This window comes from Anomalospiza imberbis, chromosome 6, assembly GCF_031753505.1.
Source record: "Anomalospiza imberbis isolate Cuckoo-Finch-1a 21T00152 chromosome 6, ASM3175350v1, whole genome shotgun sequence".
In the NCBI taxonomy this organism is placed as follows: domain Eukaryota; kingdom Metazoa; phylum Chordata; class Aves; order Passeriformes; family Viduidae; genus Anomalospiza; species Anomalospiza imberbis.
In genome coordinates this window covers 47,263,996-47,283,556 of record NC_089686.1, presented here as the reverse complement: position 1 = coordinate 47,283,556, position 19,561 = coordinate 47,263,996, and the positions used below count along the sequence as shown (strand labels likewise).

The following is a 19,561-nucleotide window of genomic DNA, read 5'->3' as shown; positions in this document are numbered from 1 at the left end:
GAACTTTGGCTCCATGCTGAACAGCATTTCCATACAATGCAGGATTCTCATCACCAGACAGGGATGGGGTGGGCAGATTAGCAGGGCTTAAAGAAGAAAAGAGTTGTATGCCTAATTTGCCAACAGTAGGAAGACAAGGGAATAAAAATCAAGGACTTTGGGATGAAATAACTAAGTAGAAGGACTGATGATCTTGAATAAAGTACTGAATTTCACAAGGGAAGTAACAACATGAAACGAGACAAAAGGAAAACAGAAAATATATTAAGAGAAATTCCATCTAGTCATACAATAATCTTGAGAACTTGTCTGATGTTATCAGCACATTTTAAAGCCTCTGCTTGTCAGAAGAGTTTTCATATGTGATCTCTGAATAGGTTACAGCCTGCAGGAAGGCTGAGTAACTTGTTCTGTTCCCATATTTATTATTTTGCCAATTTTCTCAATTCTTAACATGAGCTGACATTTTAAGGCTATCGTCTTAGCAAATTTATAACAGATTTGGATAACTGGAACTTGCTGTGATGGCTGATTTTAGGTTTATCATCACTGGCAAATACTTCTCTAAAGAGACCTTTAAACTAAATCAGTTTCCAAAAATAATAGGTCTAGCAAAATTATTTCTCTTTCTGACTTTAAGGTAAGAAACAGCATGAAGGAAAAGGGATTAAATTAATCAATTAATTTCAATTTTGTCTTTGTTCTTAAATTGAACTGAAAACCTCAAATGAAAAATGTTGTAATTCCACTTTCTACATGCTGTTTTAAAGGTAGTGCAAGCCAGAATATTTCATCCACAGTTAAAACTTGATTTGGTAAATACATTCAAATGCAATTCTTGTAACTCTCCTCCTACCCAAGTTCCTATTTCTTTTCCAAATGAAATCCCACTGAAGCTGGCCCAGTCTTGGCAAGACCCTTCATTGACAATGCTTCTTTTTAACAGGTATTACACTAGCAAAGTCTCTGAACTGATTTAACAAAATATTTCTGGAGTACCTAGCATAACTATGGCTTTTCATCCTTAATACCTTTGCAGCTTCATCCTAGATTGTGAGGAAGAGCCGTGCCCTTTGCCCTCTTTCTATGTCAACTTTACTGGCATTAATGGTGTTACAGAATCCCCACTGAGGTCGCTTTCATGGTGCCTCCCATGAAAGACACATGAGCGTTATTTTTGTAGCCTCTTTTGGAGTGGGTTCTTTTCTTCCTTACAGTCTTCAGTGCCCTGTTCCCGGCATCCCAGCCTTCCAGCAACCATGGTTCACCTCAGCCAGGGGCACAAAAATAAATCAACCATAGCATTCTGCTAATTTGTATCCCCAAGTAAGAGGGTCCTCAAACCCACCCCAGCAGACAGGAGGTGACTGAGCCTGCAATGCTGCTCCTTGACTGCCTTCTGGGCAGTGGAGTGCCTTGGAACCTGCTCCCAAAATATTTTCTGAGAAAACCTTGCAACACCAGGCAGCATTATCCTCTGTTGGTTTGGTGGGGTTTTATCTTGTGTTTTGAGCATCCAGGCTTTAGCAGAGAGCAAATAGACAGTTTAGGAGACTCAGAGGGGATTAGGGATGAAATTAAAACAAAAGCAAGGGCTGTTCTCAGTGTGTGAGGTGATACCACATGTGAGGACACAGAGGCTGGGGATAGATGAGCCTTGATGGCTGCTTAACTCCTTCCTCTGGTTTTTACTGTACTGAACAGCCAAGTGCCCTCAGCACCTGCAAGAAGAGAAGGTACTCCACATGACTTAAAATCAATTTTTTCTCACTATTGCACCAATCTTTAGCTGCTGCCAACTGCTTACTTCAGCTTCAACTCCCACCAATGAGCTTCCCGAGCTGCCTTTGTAGGGGCAGGGAGTGTTGGTCACGCTGCCTGCTCCCTGGTGTTTGGTAAACATCAACAGCTTTGCATCTTCAAGGATGTCAACGGATTGTTGGTCTTCCAGAGCTTTTGGCACTGCAGAAGTCTTCAGCAGACTGGGACAAACTCAGCTGTCCTGCTGAGTGCAGGACGAGCCACCAACCCTACCAGATGTCAGTGCTGTGGTCAGCAAGGTTGCAGGTGAGCTCTTGGGCAGTCAGCTCTTGAAAGGCCACCAGCTTCCCCGCCACAGGGATTTGTGCCAGTCAGTGGCCTGTCATCAGGATGGTGGTGGCTCACACAAAGCACGGCTATGCATTTCTGCAGCACTTGTTTGGGTGGGACAGTTGCTGCAAATCTAAGCAGAGAAAAATGCCAGTTTTACTGACAACAAAGCAGAGACCCTGGCATGGGTCTGATCTGTCACACAGTGTCAGCCCCAGCTGTATTCAAGCATTTGGTCCCTTAGGAATTTCTGCAAAAGGAGAAAAGCACTTAGGAAGTCAGGACTGCAAGGGTTTTTCCAGGTTATTTCCTCTAAAGCCTTTTTCATTTCTGAGGAGTCAGATTCTGCTCTCCTGCTGTCAGAGTGACATGGCCAAATCAAGCTCTGAGGTGGTGGGGGAGTCCTGGAAGGCACAGCGTTGTCAGTAGCCGGGCGCCAGGAGGTGCACACATGAAAACGGCATCCAGTCCTGCAGCTGCCTTGCGGGAATCAGTGTTATTTTCCTATTACTTTACTGCCTCCATGACAAGGCAAACAAAGGGGGGAAAAAGGCTGGAGAGGGCTAAATCTCTCCCTTCCTTTTATTTCGTCCTTTCACAGATCAAAATCCTTTCATGCAACTCCCAAGCTGGGGAAGCAAATGTGCCGGACTGAAACATGTAATGAGAATGAACTCCATCAAGAAGTGGGGGGGAGGGGGAAAGGAGAGAAGGGGTAAATTAGAGAAGAAATCTTTTGGATGCAGGCAAACAGGTGGGGGATTGTCTCGTCTGTGAAGGCAGGGTGTCTGCAATCTTTGTAGCGATTAGATTTAATGGGACAGACACGTTTCTCTCCTTCACATCCCCTCCTCCTCTCAGCCCGAGGGGGAGAAAGGAGGGAGGTGGTGATGGGGAGGTGGCAGGGGAAGAGAAGATTTGAAAGAGTCTTTGACGTCAGCCCTGCCCTATAAAAAGCTGGCAAGGAGCTGGAAAGCAGACAGCAGAGCTCGTGGAAGAGCAAAGATGCCAACCCCGAACATCTCCACCTCTGCAGCCAAAGGCTTCCGCAGGGCGGTGTCGGAGCTGGACTCCAAGCAAGCCGAGGCCATCATGGTAAGACAACCCTACCCCACTTCTTTCTCTCCCCCTCCAAAAACAACAGCCTCTTCCATAGCTATAGGCGGAGTAAGGCAAGGATAGATGGACCAACACTTTGTGGGACTTCCCCGACATGGGCACCTCCGGGCTCCAGGCTGGCAAAGGGAAATTACTCCAGCAGTTCTTGCTACATACTGATACATGTGAAATGAAAACATATAAGGGGGTGAAAACTTGAAATAATGAAACCACCTCAACCAAAAGTAAGGTGAATAACCCACAGACCTACTGCAAGAATAGCAAGGAATCCCCCTGTGAAAGGCAATTTGAAGATCTTAACAATTTCCAGGTTTCAAGGTGGTAAACTATAGCAATTTCACCTGTTCTAGCATAATAAAAAAAGTGGGGCTGTCATTCCAGACAGCACACAAGGCACAGGCAGTTTAACTTGTTTGTTCATGGCTGCTGTATCCAGTTTATCTCCCAGAACATCCCCCATTTCTGTTCCCAGTCCTCCTTGATGTGTCCTCAGCCCTGTGTTTACCCCAGGGAAAGCTCCTGCACACGCCAGATCTGAATGTGCAAGGGAAGGGTGAGGAGTGTCAAGTGTCCTTAGAGAGCCAAGCCTGGCCAACCCATCAGACTTGTTGTAGGGACAGGGACATTTCAGCTCTTAACTTCGAAGCCTTGCCAGGCAGGTTGAGCTTGAAGACTCCCAATATTGGACGTTCCCGTGGGGCAAAGACGTGGATAGGCAGCAGATGGCAATGCAGGAGCCAGAGCAGTGGCAATGGGTGTACCAGGAGGGGACCTTAGGAATAGAGATGGGTGAGGTAGCAGATGTGTTTGGCAGATGTCTGCAGTGTGACTCCAGCAGGTCACATTTAGAGGTCCCCATTTCTCTCCCTTATACCTGTTGCCTTTTTCACCCACTCTCCTCTTAACCCTGTGCAATGCTCTGCTTCACTAAAATCAACCACTACATTGGCAGAAAGGTGTTTTTGACACTGGAGTTTGCTGGAAAAGAAGGGAAACATTTAGGAAACAATGAGGTAAGCTTGCTTTCTCTAATAAATGGAAATCAGGGAAGGCTTCCCTCTCATGCAGTCCTTTTCATTCTGCAAAATAATGAACACTCGAGTGGCCCTTGAAAACCTGATATTTTCCAGGCAACTTGTAAAATCAGTATTTGAGATGCTCAGTGTCTGGAGGAGTGAAGAGTGTTTAGTTATTACACCCTCTGGGGTGCTACTCTGTGTTTTATGAAAAAATGGGCCACTGAACATAGGGGCCAGGGGAGTTCACATTCAACAAGTGGGCTGACAAGAGTGAGGCAAGCTGCTTGGGGTGAGTGGCTCCTCCAGCCTGGAGGGTACATAAAACCTTAACCTGTGATTGTTTTTGAATGAAAATTTTCAGAAAAGGGAAAACAAATGAAATTAAAACTTTGCCCTGTGAGGATCGCTCTGAGAGTTGGATGCATGAAAAGCTTTTCTCTTTGTTCTCGCCTAGCACAGGAGATCTCCACAACCCTGCCTTCTACCAGGCAAGAGGCATGATTCTGCATTTGTATGTGCCATGGCATGTCCCTGGCCCTCGCATTGTCACTGTCACCGTGGGTGATCTGCCCCACAGCCATCACCCACCATCACCTCTGGCAGCTCTGAGGTGTTCCCTTGCCAGGGGAACTGCAAACTGGGGGGAAAATCTAGACCTTTGCAATCCCAGAACTCCTCTACACCAGCAGGTATCTTACATGTCAGCTGGGCCAGCCAAATGTCAAGCTCCATGGAAAAAATCTTTGGTTATGTATTAAGTTTTTCTGCTGCTAATAGTTTTTGCAAGAGACCCTGGGACTGTAGCTGGGGCATAGTTTGGTTACAGAGCCAGGCAGGAGACAGCCACTGGAGCCAAAAAAGCAGGGAAAAGCACCCAGGAAAGCAGGGGTGGGACATTAATGTCCCCAGTCTTTACAGTCCTTCCTGATTGCTGCAAATAATGAGCCTGGGGGAAAAAACCCAACAAAATAGCTCAGAACACAGTATTTTTAATGACAATATGCAGGCTGGGCACTCTGACTTGCAGCAAATTCAAGGAAGGAAAAATGAACAAACCCTTCATAAGAGGTGCAAACTAACCTTCACAAGAGGTGAATGAGTCAGGCCCTGGTTAGGCAAATAAATGCTTTGCAAAATCAAATTACAGTTCTCACTGTAGCCAGGTATGCACTCAGGGAGAGAGTCTGCAAGGCAATTCAGAAATATTATGTAATGGTGCCTTTGAAAGAAAGGAAGGCATTTATCATGAGATCAGTTTGGTTATTATATATGCTATATTCCTAATTTCCAGCAAAATGAGAAAATAGCCCAATGAGCATAAATGTGAGGGGCAGAATTGAGGACAGTGAGGTGGGGAACATGCAGCCAGGCAGCCTCCAGCTGGCAGAGGAGGCAGCAGGCAGGCAGGCAGATTCCTCCCAGCCCTCTTCTCCCAAGCAAAATTCAGCCTTTTTTTGCTTTGTTTTGATTTTTTTTCCAATTTACCCACTTAAACTATGCCATCATGCAGCTGCAAAACTTCCAGAACTCCTTGAAGGGACCAAAGTCCCCACTCCTGTCTGCCAGGGGCCACCCAGCCCCAGCACATGTGTGGGACTGGTTGAGTCTGCTTCTCCTGGTGCAGGTTTCCAGTCACCCAACCCTGGCATTTTAAACCCCACTCAGCTGGATTTTAACCTGGTTTACATCCTAAATATGAGGGTCTAATTTCCCTCCTCTCCCCTTCCCCAGCCCAGAAGTAAAGTCCTGCTGCACCTCGAGGCACAGTGTGACAAAGCACCCTTGGGTAGAGCACTGCCTGGCTTGGGATGGCTGTGGAGCTCATTTTCTGTGGCTGGCACAGGGCATAGTTTGCCCTGCTTATTGCAGGCACTTCAAAGTAAACACCAGCTTAGCTTAAAACATTGCAGTGATGGAAAACACACATTTAAAGCCAAGCAGATACTCACCAGATTTTTAAAGTTACAACTGAGGTCACCTGTTAGATGTCTGCTCTCTTTGGGCATAAATACCACCAATTCAGACAAGCAGCAGCATGCACGTATTTGTTAGAAGGTGTTTTTCTGTGCCCTGAGGTTAAAGGGTGGATCTCGAAATATAATTTTGGAGGGGTATCTTTACTGAAACAGGACCAGATAGAGGTGTGTGGGCCGGTGCTTCGATGTGCTGAGTTTTTAAGGCTGCATTTCAAGTGTCAGCTTTACATCACTAAAGCATCTAAGAGGATTCTCACAGGAAACATGAGTTACTGATAGTGGGCTTTGAAAATCAGAGAGAAAATAAACTTAGTAGTCAATCAGGCTGTCCTGTTAAAAGGAAAACACATTTTTAATTTTCACAAAGTAGGGAAAGCACGGCTTACTTAGCATGTTCTAAATATTTTCAATGTAATCACAGGGAAAACTGCAGCCAGTCCCACTCTGTGTCCTTCTTCAGTGCTGTGCCAGGTTTCTTTTAGCAAGCTCTGGAGTTTTGTCATCTGGTTTGGGTCTTGAACACAGAAAACTGGAACCAGATGCATTGCCTCTAAATAGGAAACTGGTTGTAAAAAGACCAAGGACAAATAAGTTCGTATATGAGCCATTTGTATAACAAAAGAAACAGCAGTGATTGAAATAGTTTGTAGTTCACTATAAGTATAAACAGGTGTCCTGATATGACCTCAGGCACAGAGTTGCATTTTAGGTTCAATTCCAAGTAACAGAAATCTGCAGGAGTTTGTTGAGACAAAACAAATCTACAGATAAGTGTGAGGAATTTATTTTCTGGGGTATATGGTTGTGGTTTCAATTACACTTCAATAGATAAGCATCCACTTAATGTTAAAAATAAATGTCATATTGGATCCTGGGAGCAGTTTTGCTAAGCTGCCCTGCTAATACACCTGCAAACAGTTCCTGTTTCCTGGCCAGGCCACAGCTGTGGGCTTCACCTGTCCCTCACAAAGTATCTTTTCTCAGATGATTTCAGGTTTATCTGATGTCTCTCCACTTGAGTTCATCAGACACCTGAAAACCACATAAGATTGTTTCTTGGTTTTGGTTTTTTTCAGAGGATATTGAAAACTATTGCTAGGGGGGATGAGGGGAGAAGCCCACTCTCCAGTTACGCTAAAAATATATTTTACACAGTTTTTTTTCCCCACAAAGCTAAAACCTCAGTCCTCATGAGCAGATCTTTCTCTACAAAGCCAGGCAAGTCAGCCCAAGCTTTCCCTTCTTCCTCTGCTGACACATACCAGTCACATCTCATCCAGCTAGTGGGAATACCTCTGATCTCCTACACCTCTGTGAGCAGTGTTATTTATTTCTGTTCTGCCTTCAGTCTCCACGGTTCATTGGGAGACGTCAAAGCCTCATTGAAGATGCCAGGAAGGAAAGAGAGGCTGCGGCTGCAGCCACTGATGCTGCAGAGTCCACAGAGACCATTGTATTCGAGGAGAAGGATGGGAGAGCCATGCTGAACCTCTTCTTCATGCTCAAGGGAGCCAAGACTTCACCACTGTCCCGTGTCCTTAAGGTATTTGAGGTAAGTACCTAACCTGTTGTGTGGCACTCATGGAACACACTTCAGGTTTCATGACTGGGCTGTGACAAGCATCACTTGAGTGTAATAAAGTCTGCCTACTTCAAATTATCAGTTAATTGCCTGATATCGCTGAAGTCATGCTTTGCTCATGGCGCAGTGTGTCCTCACTTGCCATCACTAAGAAGGAGGCGTACCTCTATCTTGCACTGCTGTTAAGCTCTGGCCTTAATTTTGCTTAATTATTTTCAGTTTCACACTCCAGTCCACACTCTTACGGTTTGTACTGTACTCTGGCAACCCTTCCCGCTGCTCAGCACTTCAACTTCAGGCACAGGGCTCTGATCCCACATTCAAAGTAAGCTGTGTGCCCTGCCTGTCTAGAGACCAAACTCATCCCACTTGTGGGTCATTAGCATATTGGTCCTCAGTCAAAAACAGAAACAACAGAAACAACTTTGCCCTGGGTGTAAAACTGGCATATTGATTTCAAAATTACCTTCTCTATTCTGATTCACATGTTTAAGGTTCTGTTGGTTTCCCTCAAGAGATGCATTCTGTCTATGCCTTTAATACCAAGGAAAACTGGTAACTGAGCTTTTTCCCCCTAGCCAGCAATGTAATGTTGCATTATATAGGATTTCAGTGGCATGAATTGAAAGATTGAGATAAGTGCTGCCTATTTAAACAGTAATCCAAGCATGACAACTTGCATTCATGAAGTGTGTTTTCATCCAGAATGATTGAAAAGTGTTTTGCAAATTGAGGTTCTGTGAGGCATTTTATATATGGTAGTTTAATTTCATTGACTTTAGCAGTGAGAGGAGAGGACAATTCCTTCCTATTAATCAGTCATGTGGCTTGTAAGGGGCCCCTGAAGGTCTCTGGTCCAACCTCCTGCTCAGAGCATGTCCAGTCACAGCAGTTTATTTGGGGCCATGTACACTATACAGTAAACCTGCTTACTTAAAAACTGGAAACATACAAAAAGTGTGTTTGGGGGATAAGTATTTCCCTGAAATTGTAGGGCATTCTAGTTATTCATTGCCCATTTAGTATCACCTCTGATAATATTATGAAAAACATTTAGATCTTCAGCAATTACAATTCCTCTATGAGGACTGTTGAAAGAAAAGCTGTTTTCTGGGCAATATATGGTCCTTGTCTCAAGACTGAGAGAACCTTCATGACAAACTTTTCAGACAAAACCCATGTGTTGCAATGACTGGGGTCTGCTTCCCAGAACACACGGATGCCAGATAAAGCATGACAAATCCATCTGTGTACATTCAACAGGCTGCTCAGTGGGTATGAAACAGATGTGTAAGCTTTTGTACTTGGTAGATTTTATTTTATACTGCATTTAAACTCTGTAATTTAAACAATTTTTAAAACATCAAGCGAGAAGCTGCAGCAGCTTATGTTCAAATATTGTTTGTTTCTTCCTGGAGCAAAAAAGCTCTTTGAGCTTGTCACAGAGAGAGCTTTAAATATAATAAAAAGACAAGCATGTCAAGTCCCAACAGAGGAAGATTCATTTCCCAGATCCCTCTGGCAATGCAGGTACAAGATATGAAAGCAGACGGGCATAATGACATTTACCTCATCATGAACCAGGCTGCAGGGAAGCTGGTTTCACTCTTCTGTATGTGTTACATGCAGCTGAAGCATAGGTAATGCAATCACGGCTGTCAGATTAATGCAAAGGTATCGATTGTTGAGGGGACAATGTAATAGTGAACTTGGTAGGTACATTAAAAAACACCATCCTAAATTTAATTTACCTGTTCCTGCTCATCTTTTTTTGCCTCTGATTAACAAAAGAAATCATGCCCCTTCCTCTATCAAAGGTCCTGCAGGAACTTTGGGAAAGTTGGGTCATTGCCTAGGGCCTTGGGCTTGTACTGCCAGTTTTCACTGAGCTAAAGAAAATACCCACAAATCTACCAGGGCCCCTTGCGAGACTACAGACATCATTTTGGCCCCTTATTCCATGCGGGAGGTCAGTTCCTGCAGCAAGCCCAAATGACATCAGTGCCGGTAGTGAACCCAGGGCAGCGCTGGTGCGGGCGAGCCGCGGCAGCCCCGGCGTTCAGCACCACGGCCAGCGCCGCGCCGCCGGCCCGCCCGGGCAGCGCCCGCCCCGCGGGAGCCCGCCGCGCCCGCGGGAGCCCGCCGCGCCCGCACCCCACCCGCCACGGCCCCCGCCAACACACAACTCGGGAGTGCCTGGGTGGGAAAATGTAACGTGGCGCTCTGCCACATCAACTGCTTCTCTTGGTCTTCTTTGCCGTGGTGGAAGTCTTCTGTTGGTAGTTATTGAACGGCCTCGGTGGTTGTGCAGAAGGAGAAAATGTGGAACTAATGGGTAAGTGTGTTTACATGGGAGGGAGGTGGGGGCATGAAGAAAACAACAAGAAGGAATGCATCCCAGACTGGGATTGTCCATCCTGGAAAAGAGAAGGCTTCTGGGTGACCTAATCGTGGCCTTCTAATAACTGAAGGGTGTCTAGGGGAAAGATGGAGAGGGACTTGATACAAGAGCACATAGTGTCAGGACAGATGAATTAAAATTGAAAGAGAGTAGGTTTCGGTCAGATAGTAGGAAAAAACTGTTTATTGTGAGTGTGATGAGGCACTGAAATAGGTTGCCCAGAGCTGTGGATGCCTGGAAGTGTTAAAATTCTGGTTGGATGGAGCTCTGAGCAACCTGGTCTGTGAAAGTTGTCCCTGTCCATAGCAGGGAGGCTGGAACAAGATGATGTTTAAGGTCCTTTCCAAACCAAACCACTGCATAATTCTGTGTCCATATGGGCATCTTTGGGTAGTAGCAGAAGGTGTTGCTTAATGTTTGTTGTTTTGTTTTGTTTTGTTTTGTTTTGTTTTTTTTCTTCCTTTCCATGTCTCAAAAGACATTTGAAGCTAAAATTCACCACCTGGAGACCAGGCTTAGCCGAAAGCCCCGTGAAGGGATCGCTGAGCTGGAATACTTTGTGCGCTGTGAAGTCCACAGCTCTGACCTCAATACTTTCATTAGCTCTGTCAAGAGGGTAGCAGAAGATGTGAGGACCACTAAGGAAGACAAATGTAAGGAACTTACAAACACTTTCACTTGTGTGGAGAGGCTAAGCTCTCCCTATAGAAACAGGGTGGAAGCTTTGTTATTCCCAGTAAAGGGAAAGGGCTGCTGTGTGCTGAATTTGAGCAAACCAGAAGGGACTGCCTCTGGTATACCTGAATCCTGAAAGTAATTTCCCTCCTTGTCCTTTTCTCAACAGACTCCATTGTTCATAACCCATTCTTCTGGTTAAAGATTGAAAAAAATAGAAATAGGAGGCTGAATTTCATGCTTTGCTCACACCTCTCCTCATGAGTTCTCCATCCCTACTCCCGCATTTTGTATTATAAATACGGTAGTATTGTATTTTGTATTATAAATACTACAAAGTAGTTTCCTACCTACGTGTTAGGTCCTCTGTAGAGGTACCAGCACTAATCTACAAGACTCTTCCTGTGCCATCCTCCTCTGAAGATAGGATGATTAATGTACAAGACTCTTCCTGTGCCATCCTCCTCTGAAGATAGGATGATTAATGTACAATAATATTGTAGGAGAATATCCCTAAAGATCTACGACCAGCAGGATCTCTGGGTGTTTTTTAATGTGAATCATTCAGTAAAATCTAATTTTCATCATCGTCTTTAATTTTGCCACAAAATTCTCTGCTGAGAGATTGGCAAGGAAGTAATGAAATGCAGATCATGGCATTAGACATGACTCTAGGAAAAGAGTGCTGAGATTGTGAAACTACTACCTGGAAGTAGCTGTGCCATGTTGTATGTGTGAATTTGGTACACCAGATGAGGTGCGTCTTATTCAGCCTCAGAGCCCCTTCTCTTTAGGGGATCTTCACTTCCACAGACAGACTGTCACTTTCTCTCTCCCCATAGTTCACTGGTTTCCCAGAAAAATCTGTGAGTTGGACAAGTGCCACCATTTGGTCACCAAGTTTGACCCTGACTTGGATCTGGATCACCCGGTGAGTCAGCCTGTGTGCGCACCCCGTCATGCTGAGCTCCCGAGCTGTCCCACAGAAGCAGGGAGCTGAGAACACCCATTAGTGCAGCTGATCGGGGACTGGAGTGTGACTGCCACCTTGAGAGACGTCTCTGCAGCCAGGGATGAATTTTCCTGGGTGAGAAACTTTAGCAACTGATTAAAAGTCCTGTCTCTGTTCCTGTTTGTCACTACAGGGCTACTCTGACCAAGTATATCGCCAGAGAAGGAAATCAATAGCAGAGATTGCTTTTCACTATAAGCAGTAAGTCTCCTTCCTAACATTCATGTGGGGATAATGACATGTCAGTGAACCTATTGGGAAGTCATTGTATGTCACCTGTATGACACTTGTCTTCCTTTATGTTTCTTCTCCCCATTCAGCCTTTCCAGCTCCTTTTGTGTCTTTCTTCTCTCTTTGCATTCTAGTCTCTCTTTAATTAAAAAAAATCTGTTGTCATTAACTCATACATTGATAAGAGTATAGTAAGAATAAACCTCCTGCATAACAAAAGCCAGATATATATCCATCAGACCTCAAACTTCATTTGGAAATGTAGCATCTCTTTAAAATGGCATCTAGTTTTGACTTTGGTGTTTCAAGTACTGAAAAAGATACCCATGCCCAGAAAATTTGTTCCAAAGGTTCATTATCCTGGTCGTGAAAAACATGTGGGTTTTATTTCTAAGCTGGACTTCAATAGCTTTGCTTTTACGCAATGGATCACACATGCCATTCATCTAGATAAAATACTGTTATCAGATTTTTTTCTTTTTTGCTATGAGGGTATTTATAGGCTAAATTATTTTCCTCCTAACTCTGCTAAATTAAATAGATTCCAGTAATTGTCTTATACAGATTTAAGACTATGTCTTGTACTCTTACTTAATACTTCTATTCTGATACATGTAGTGATAGCACTCAGTGTGTTCACTACAACATCAAACAGAGCCTGATACTCAGTTAGGTTTGTAAAATATTCCCTAGATCCTATTCAGTCACACTGCCTTTCACCGTAGCATTCTCTCTCTGAGCAGGACTTAAAGTGCTGAAAGCAGACTACAGAAATTATATGGGTCATCTGTTTGAGCTACCCCTGCAACTGGTGTGATCCCAGCAAGGGTTTCTGCTGTTCTCATGTACTTTGCCAATTTGAAGCCCAGAATATGGACACTGATGGTTTTATACTGTTCAAATACTAAACACACAGAAAGTCATGGTGCCAGAAGAAGAGTCCCAGGTGACACAGGGTTAAATACTGTCCTAAGATGAGGCACCAGTTTAAGAGGTCTTCTCTAACATCTCACCTGCAGGTTAACATTTATGAGCCACTGTGTAACATCCCTGCAGGCATCCCTTCAGGAACTGTGCTTTACAATATATGAATATCTCATTTGTCCAAGCATAGAAAAGAAAGATTTAGGGAATATAATTGCTAGCTATGATGAGAAAAAGCAAAATTGTCATTTCATCAATGCCCATTTACATCAATGTTGAAATTTTCTTTTCCTGCCATCCTTAACCTTATTGATGATATATTTTTCTGCAGGTCAAATGCATTTAGTTTTCCTTATTAGCTGCTTTTATTTCTCAGCCACCAGTTCATTCTTGGAGCCATCAGCTCCCTAAAATTCAGATATATGAAATGAATTTATTTTCACACATGAAGTCTTTCAATTTTTTCTGGAGAAACATTTTTTTTTTCCCCTGGTAAATATTACACCTGCTAAACTCTTGCTCATCCCTTGTTCATTCAAAATTTCTGACTAGACTCATGCTTTTCTTTGCATCTGTGTATTTGTTGCACCTGTACAAATGACCCAGTACTAAGGCTTTGTCTTTCCTGTCACCACTTTGTTTGGTTGTTAAAGAAGATTTATGAACATCATGCAGAGCTTGTCCAAAGTGCTTCCTTCTCATAGGGAAGAGGAGCCTGGCTGGGGCTCTGCTCAGTAACGGTGCCTTTGCCTTGCAGTGGGGACCCGATCCCTCATGTGGAGTACACAGCGGAGGAGACAGCTACCTGGTGCGTGCTGATTTCGTTATTAGTGCTGATTTCACTATTAGCACTTCACCACTAGAAGCTGGGAATCAAACCCCAAACATTTAGGGCATGACCTCTTGAAAAATGTGTCAGGAGTGCAAGCATCCTACTTAATGGCTTGTTATAAAAAACACTTTCATGCTGCAGCCTCCAGAAGTTTCCTCCAAAGGAGCCTCCCCACAGAACAAGGTAGATAATTTGGAGCCCCACTTCTCTAAGGGTCCTGACTCAGTAACAGCCTCCAAACAAAGAGCAGTTATCACAGCTGCAGGAAGAAGTGTGAGGCCCATGGTGAATATCTGTGTGGTACCTCACAGGCCTCACTTAGGAAAGCACTCCCTTTGAACGTGATTTTTTTTCAGGAGTGTTGCTGCATGAGTGTTTCTGAAAACAAGGCCAGCTCATATGAGCTGAGTACACAGGCTTCTCAACAAGGTCATCCCCTGGTTCTATTGACTGTCTTCACAGTGCAACCTCAGGAGTTAACCTACTGGGAATATTTTAATTCCAGCTAATACCTTTTATACAGTCTTCTGACCTCCAGGTCAGAAATAGGCCTGTGCAGACACAGCTGCTGCCTTTGCAGGTTCATTTGAATGTGTGTCTGTATGTTTACATACCTCTATCAATGTGCAGAGACATAGACTTAGATGGAGAAAGGCAAAAGGACACGGAGCTTAAAGACATGAGTCCCTGATAGTGCATAGCCAGAGCGTAGGAGAGGATTGGACACATTAACCACTGAATGTCTGCCACCTCTCCTCCTGAAGGAAGGAGGTCTACAGCACCCTGAAGAGCTTGTACCCCACCCATGCCTGCAAGGAGTACCTTGAGGCTTTCAGTCTACTGGAGAAATTCTGTGGCTACAATGAGAACAACATCCCTCAGCTGGAGGAGGTTTCCCGCTTCCTGAAAGGTGAGTACGAGCCCCGGGGGACCCAGGTTTGAGGTCTGCCATTGGGGGCAGCTGCAGATGGGAAGCCTGAACCCAAAGGAGTAGTGAGTGAGCTGAGATTTAGGAAGAGAGCTGGTGCCTTGGGCATTGCTGACAGAGGACAGAGGTAGAGCCCAAGTGGTGGGGCCTGCAGCTATGCACAGTGGGCTGCGGCTGAAGGGCAAGCCCATGGTCAAATGATCCCACTGGGCACCTGAAGAGCAGGTGCTGTTCCTAGGAGGAGCAGACAGATTAGGCTGGTGCAGCCCTTTAGCTTCCAGTGCTGGGGGCAGCGGCACAGCCCGTGGGCGTGCACCTCGCACAGTCAGTGTGTGCTGTTTCAGAGAGGACCGGCTTCCAGCTCCGGCCGGTGGCCGGCCTGCTGTCAGCACGGGACTTCCTGGCCAGCCTGGCCTTCCGCGTCTTCCAGTGCACGCAGTACATCCGCCACGCGTCCTCACCCATGCACTCCCCCGAGCCGTGAGTATCACCCAGCCCCACGGCCTCGCTGCCCACAAAGTCCCAGCTGGCCAGCAGTCACCCTTTTTCCCCAACAGACACACTCCATCTGCTGCTGACTGTGTTCTCCTCCTTTCCCCCCTCCCGTTGGCAGGGATTGCTGTCACGAGCTGCTGGGGCATGTCCCGATGCTGGCTGATAAGACATTTGCCCAGTTCTCTCAGGTAAGGTGGTTATCTGCTTTCTCCCCCTGAGAGGTGGGAATCCAAACCCCAGTGTTGCCACCTAAACCTTTCTTGCTCTTATTAACCATGATGTTCCAGAGCACTAGAGATGGACCAAGACCCTAAATACTGACTCTGCAACAAAGTGGTTTTAGTCTGATCACGATAAAGTCCCAGCAGATGTCTGGCACTGCAGGGCAGCAATATGTATGGTCTTGAGCCAATAAAACAGAGCAATCAATGCCTAAGGCCCTCAGTCCTGATGTTTGTCCCTTCCATTCTCTTCCTAGGACATTGGGCTGGCATCTCTGGGAGCAACTGATGAAGAAATTGAGAAACTAGCAACGGTAAGTTTTCCCCTTTGCTGGATGGCGGGCAGAACACCTCCAGCAGTGCTTCTGTGATATCAAGGGGACTGGTCCAGCCTGGTATTCCAAGATTTGCAGGCTCAGAGCTCCCATCCAAGCTGCCCTGTGCTCTTTTCATGATGACTGTGCAGAGCAGAGCAGAGCTCGCTGTACATTAACCCAATTTTCTCAGGCACCAGTAGTATCACCAAGCATCGTATTTCTAACAGCAGCACTGCTGGGACTCTTTGGGATGGGATTAAATGACATCTGCTTCCTTTGGCTCTCCCTCAGCAAGGTAACCTGTCCTACTCCAAGGACACCAAACAGCAGCATCTCACAGCAGATGGAACAAGCCCAGGGACACAGACTCTGTCCTGGTGTAGCAGCAACTTAGTTTAGCACTTTTCTCTGAAAGCAAAGTGTGGAGTGGGGACAAAGAGGCAGGTGCCTGTTCCTTTAAACAGCCCCAGACCCTGGCCATGATGTAAGGGCTCAGAAGTGACAGGGAGATTAGGATGAGGAGCTGTGTCCCTCAGGAATTTTTATTTTTCTTTTCACAGCTTTACTGGTTTACAGTGGAGTTTGGGCTCTGCAGACAGAATGGAATAGTCAAAGCCTACGGAGCCGGGCTCCTCTCTTCCTATGGCGAGCTCATAGTAAGTCCCACCATAACTTGCCTCTGCTCTAGACCCTGTAGAGAAAAACACCTCCTGCTTCTGCACAACGACTTTCCTTGGTGTGTACTCCACCTCTGCATACCCCATATGTGCTCTCCAATCCCCTTAGTTTCATGCTGGATCTTTTCTGCCGTGTTCACAGCACTCCTTGTCAGATGAACCAGAAGTGAGGGACTTCGACCCTGATGCTGCAGCTGTTCAGCCCTACCAGGACCAGAACTACCAGCCTGTTTATTTTGTGTCTGAGAGCTTCAGTGATGCCAAAAATAAATTGAGGTAGGACTGGGCAATGACAGAGACCCAAATAACAGGAAATTAAGATGTTATCTATTGAAATAAGGCCTGACATTATGGCTGCTTTCAGTCCAAGTTCTTAGAAGTGCTCCGAAGACTTTGATCAGGTCTGCTAAAGTAAAGCAGTTCTCCAGTTCCTACAGGGAACATGGTTGACATGAATAGATCTATACAGGGGAAAAGATGAACTTTTGCCTCCTAGGCTGGTTAACGTGTTATTGGACCCCAGATGCCATCCCACCATGGTAATTGGGTTTCCCCATCTCATGGGACTGCAAACAGGATGGTAAGGGTTAGCTCAACCCACAGACATCTGTTCAGAAGAGCATTTTCTTGGTCATACCCAGAATTGCCCACAGGAGGAAAGCTCAGTCCTTGGACTGCTTTGAGTGACAGAGCTTTGCCTATAACACTTTTATCTTCACTTAGGAAAGAGACAGGATGAGGCGAACATGACGTACATGACTTTACAGTTCCTGTAAGAGGGTATTTAATATAAATAATGTGGTGAGGACTGCTATATTTCAACTTCTGCTTTTATTACCCTCACTTGCACTGTTCATACAACCTGGAGTCCAGCTGCTCAAAAGCAAGCAGGGGGGAGCCGGTGCTCACACACACACACTAGGCTACTTAAAAAAAAAAAAAACCCAACTGCTGCCTAATGAGTCATTTCCTTGCATTTAAAAAGGGAAAATACACCACATACACAGCCAAGATTAGGCTAGAGGGTCTTGACTGTGACAAGCACTGTAAATTATCCTCTTTAAAGAGCTCAGAGACCACACAGACGCTACTCTATGAGGTGAAAACATTAAAGCATCGTCTCTTTTGCATTACTGGCAGTTGCCACCACGGGCCTGACTATCAGTGTTACACCTAGAGAAAAGCCTTTTTTCTCAGAAAGGACACACTCCCCCAGTGCCCTTCCAAGCAGCCACGCTGTATCTAGTTGCTTCACAAGGTGTCAAGTGAGCACACCCATTTTGGAGGGCAGGTTTCTAGCCATTAGCAGCTGTGCTAGAGCCATGGCTGTGGCTGCTGACATTAACAAGAGAGGTGAGCAGGACTTTGCCTGGTAGAACTGAGAGGAACCACATCTTTTAGGAGGAGGACAATGTGAGTATGCAGAAACCTCCTTTGTTTATGCTATTTTTTCATTGTTTTCCTGCAATGGCATGGCAGCTCCCTGCCAGCACCAGGCTGCAGGACCGTGTTTCCCCCTGGCCCTCTGTGCTGTGTTTTCCTCCAGATCCCTCCACCTCCGGCCTAGCCATGAAGTACCAGCTGGAGGAACATCTGTCTCCATCTGGGAAAGCGCTGCGCTTCCCCGAGCCCTGTGCCACAGCAGACCCGCGGTAGCCACAAGAGGGTAGCCTAAGCTAAGCAATCCAGGAGCGAAAGGGTGAAGCCTCAGCAGAGGACAGGAGCATGCCTGTTCTTAGTGCTGGTTGTCCCCTCGCGTTCCCAAGCCTTTCCAGCGCGAGACTGCAGCCATAAGCACCTAATTATTATAGATTTTCAGCTCCATAGTCACACAACCCCCAGATAAAAAAAAGCCTACCTTGTCAAGTATACAAATCTTAGTGCTGGAAGTGAATGTAGGCAACTTTGGGGAAATCCTACCCTTGATTTGCTTTCACTTGACCACATACTTCTCCATTAGAAAAGCAGCAACAAGGTCTCGCTCTTGAGAGATATCAGGTTAAAGTCAAGCTCATCACTGAGATTCAGGCTGGATTTGGCTTTGGATACAGCAGTGCAGCTTTGCTGAAGCACAAGGCTCTGGTGACACTATTCTCATCCTCTAGCTCAGGTCTGAGCCGCTGCCTGTCAAGTTTATCCTTAATACCCCCCTCCCCAAGCAGAGATTAGTCAATAAATGCATGTCAGAAAGGATTTAGTAATACACTACGATAATACTACGGGTTTCCCAGCAATTAGCTTCTAAATCTCCTTGGCCTTTCTGAAAAAGGAATTGCAGCAGAGGATGCCTGGCAATGGCCATGGAGATGACCAGTTTGATGAATCCTCCTGTTTGGTACAGCCCACAGAGAGCCACAGTCAAACTCATGGTGTTCCTTGACAAACAGAAGGGATCTCAACTACTGCTGTAGTGGAGCTGGAAATTCTGCCTAAAGGAGGCATTAACTGTGGTGATCTTCCTGGGTAAATGGTGATGAGTAGGAGGGAGACTCGGGACCCATCTCCTGTACCCAGCCTCCTGCACCCTTCCCTTGCAGGAGCTACGCGGCGCACATCAAGCGGCCCTTCTCAGTGAAATACGAGCCCTACACCCACAGCATCGAGCTCCTGGACAGCCCCCAGATGATCTGCCACTCCCTGGAGAGCGTAAGGGATGAGCTTCACTCTCTGATTAACGCGCTCAATGTTATCAGTTAATACAAGAACTGAGCCATTTCCGTCCCCTCCCAGCCCCCAAAGTGCCCGCCCTGCCCTCACCTAGTTCCCAGCTGATAATTCCTACCTGTCTTCTCCAAACATTGGCACTGCTGCCTGTCACCACGCCACCCCAAGAGCTTTCCACTTTTGTATGTCGGGCCAGCTCGGAGGAGGGCAGCGGGACACACCCGAGGCCTGCTGGCTTTTTGGGTAGCTTTTCTATTGACTGCTGGAAGAGGCTTAGCAGATACAAAAAAACATGGCCAAGCTGAAAAGTTGAAGTCAAGAGCTCTGTGCTAGGCTCCTGAATGCAAGGAAGAGGAGAAAATCTACTGTATTTAGAAAGAAAAAAAGAGAAGCAATA

The 19,561-nt window shown here is 45.8% G+C and overlaps 2 protein-coding genes across 2 annotated transcripts in view; one reads left to right on the top strand and one right to left on the bottom strand.

Moving 5' to 3' along the window:
- TSSC4 (tumor suppressing subtransferable candidate 4) overlaps window positions 1-19,561 on the bottom strand; it is a 175,152-nt gene that overhangs the window by 144,661 nt on the left and 10,930 nt on the right. The gene's annotated exons all lie outside the window — the stretch shown is intronic.
- On the top strand, window positions 2,990-19,529 carry TH (tyrosine hydroxylase). Its single transcript, XM_068193950.1, has 13 exons — window positions 2,990-3,186; window positions 7,554-7,757; window positions 10,667-10,841; window positions 11,706-11,794; window positions 12,009-12,076; window positions 13,788-13,838; window positions 14,627-14,772; window positions 15,135-15,270; window positions 15,404-15,473; window positions 15,764-15,820; window positions 16,384-16,479; window positions 16,643-16,776; window positions 19,038-19,529. The coding sequence occupies exons 1-13, from the start codon at window positions 3,097-3,099 to the stop codon at window positions 19,195-19,197; spliced, it is 1,476 nt and encodes a 491-aa protein (XP_068050051.1). The 5' UTR covers window positions 2,990-3,096; the 3' UTR covers window positions 19,198-19,529.

What these genes read in the sequence shown, in the direction of transcription:
- TH (XM_068193950.1), top strand. Translation starts at nt 3,097, where the DNA reads ATGCCAACCCCGAACATCTCCACCTCTGCAGCCAAAGGCTTCCGCAGG. An exon ending in GTGTCCTTAAGGTATTTGAG is followed by an intron (nt 7,758 to 10,666) that starts GTAAGTACCTAA and finishes ATGTCTCAAAAG; the next exon opens with ACATTTGAAGCTAAAATTCA. An exon ending in GATGCCAAAAATAAATTGAG is followed by an intron (nt 16,777 to 19,037) that starts GTAGGACTGGGC and finishes CTTCCCTTGCAG; the next exon opens with GAGCTACGCGGCGCACATCA.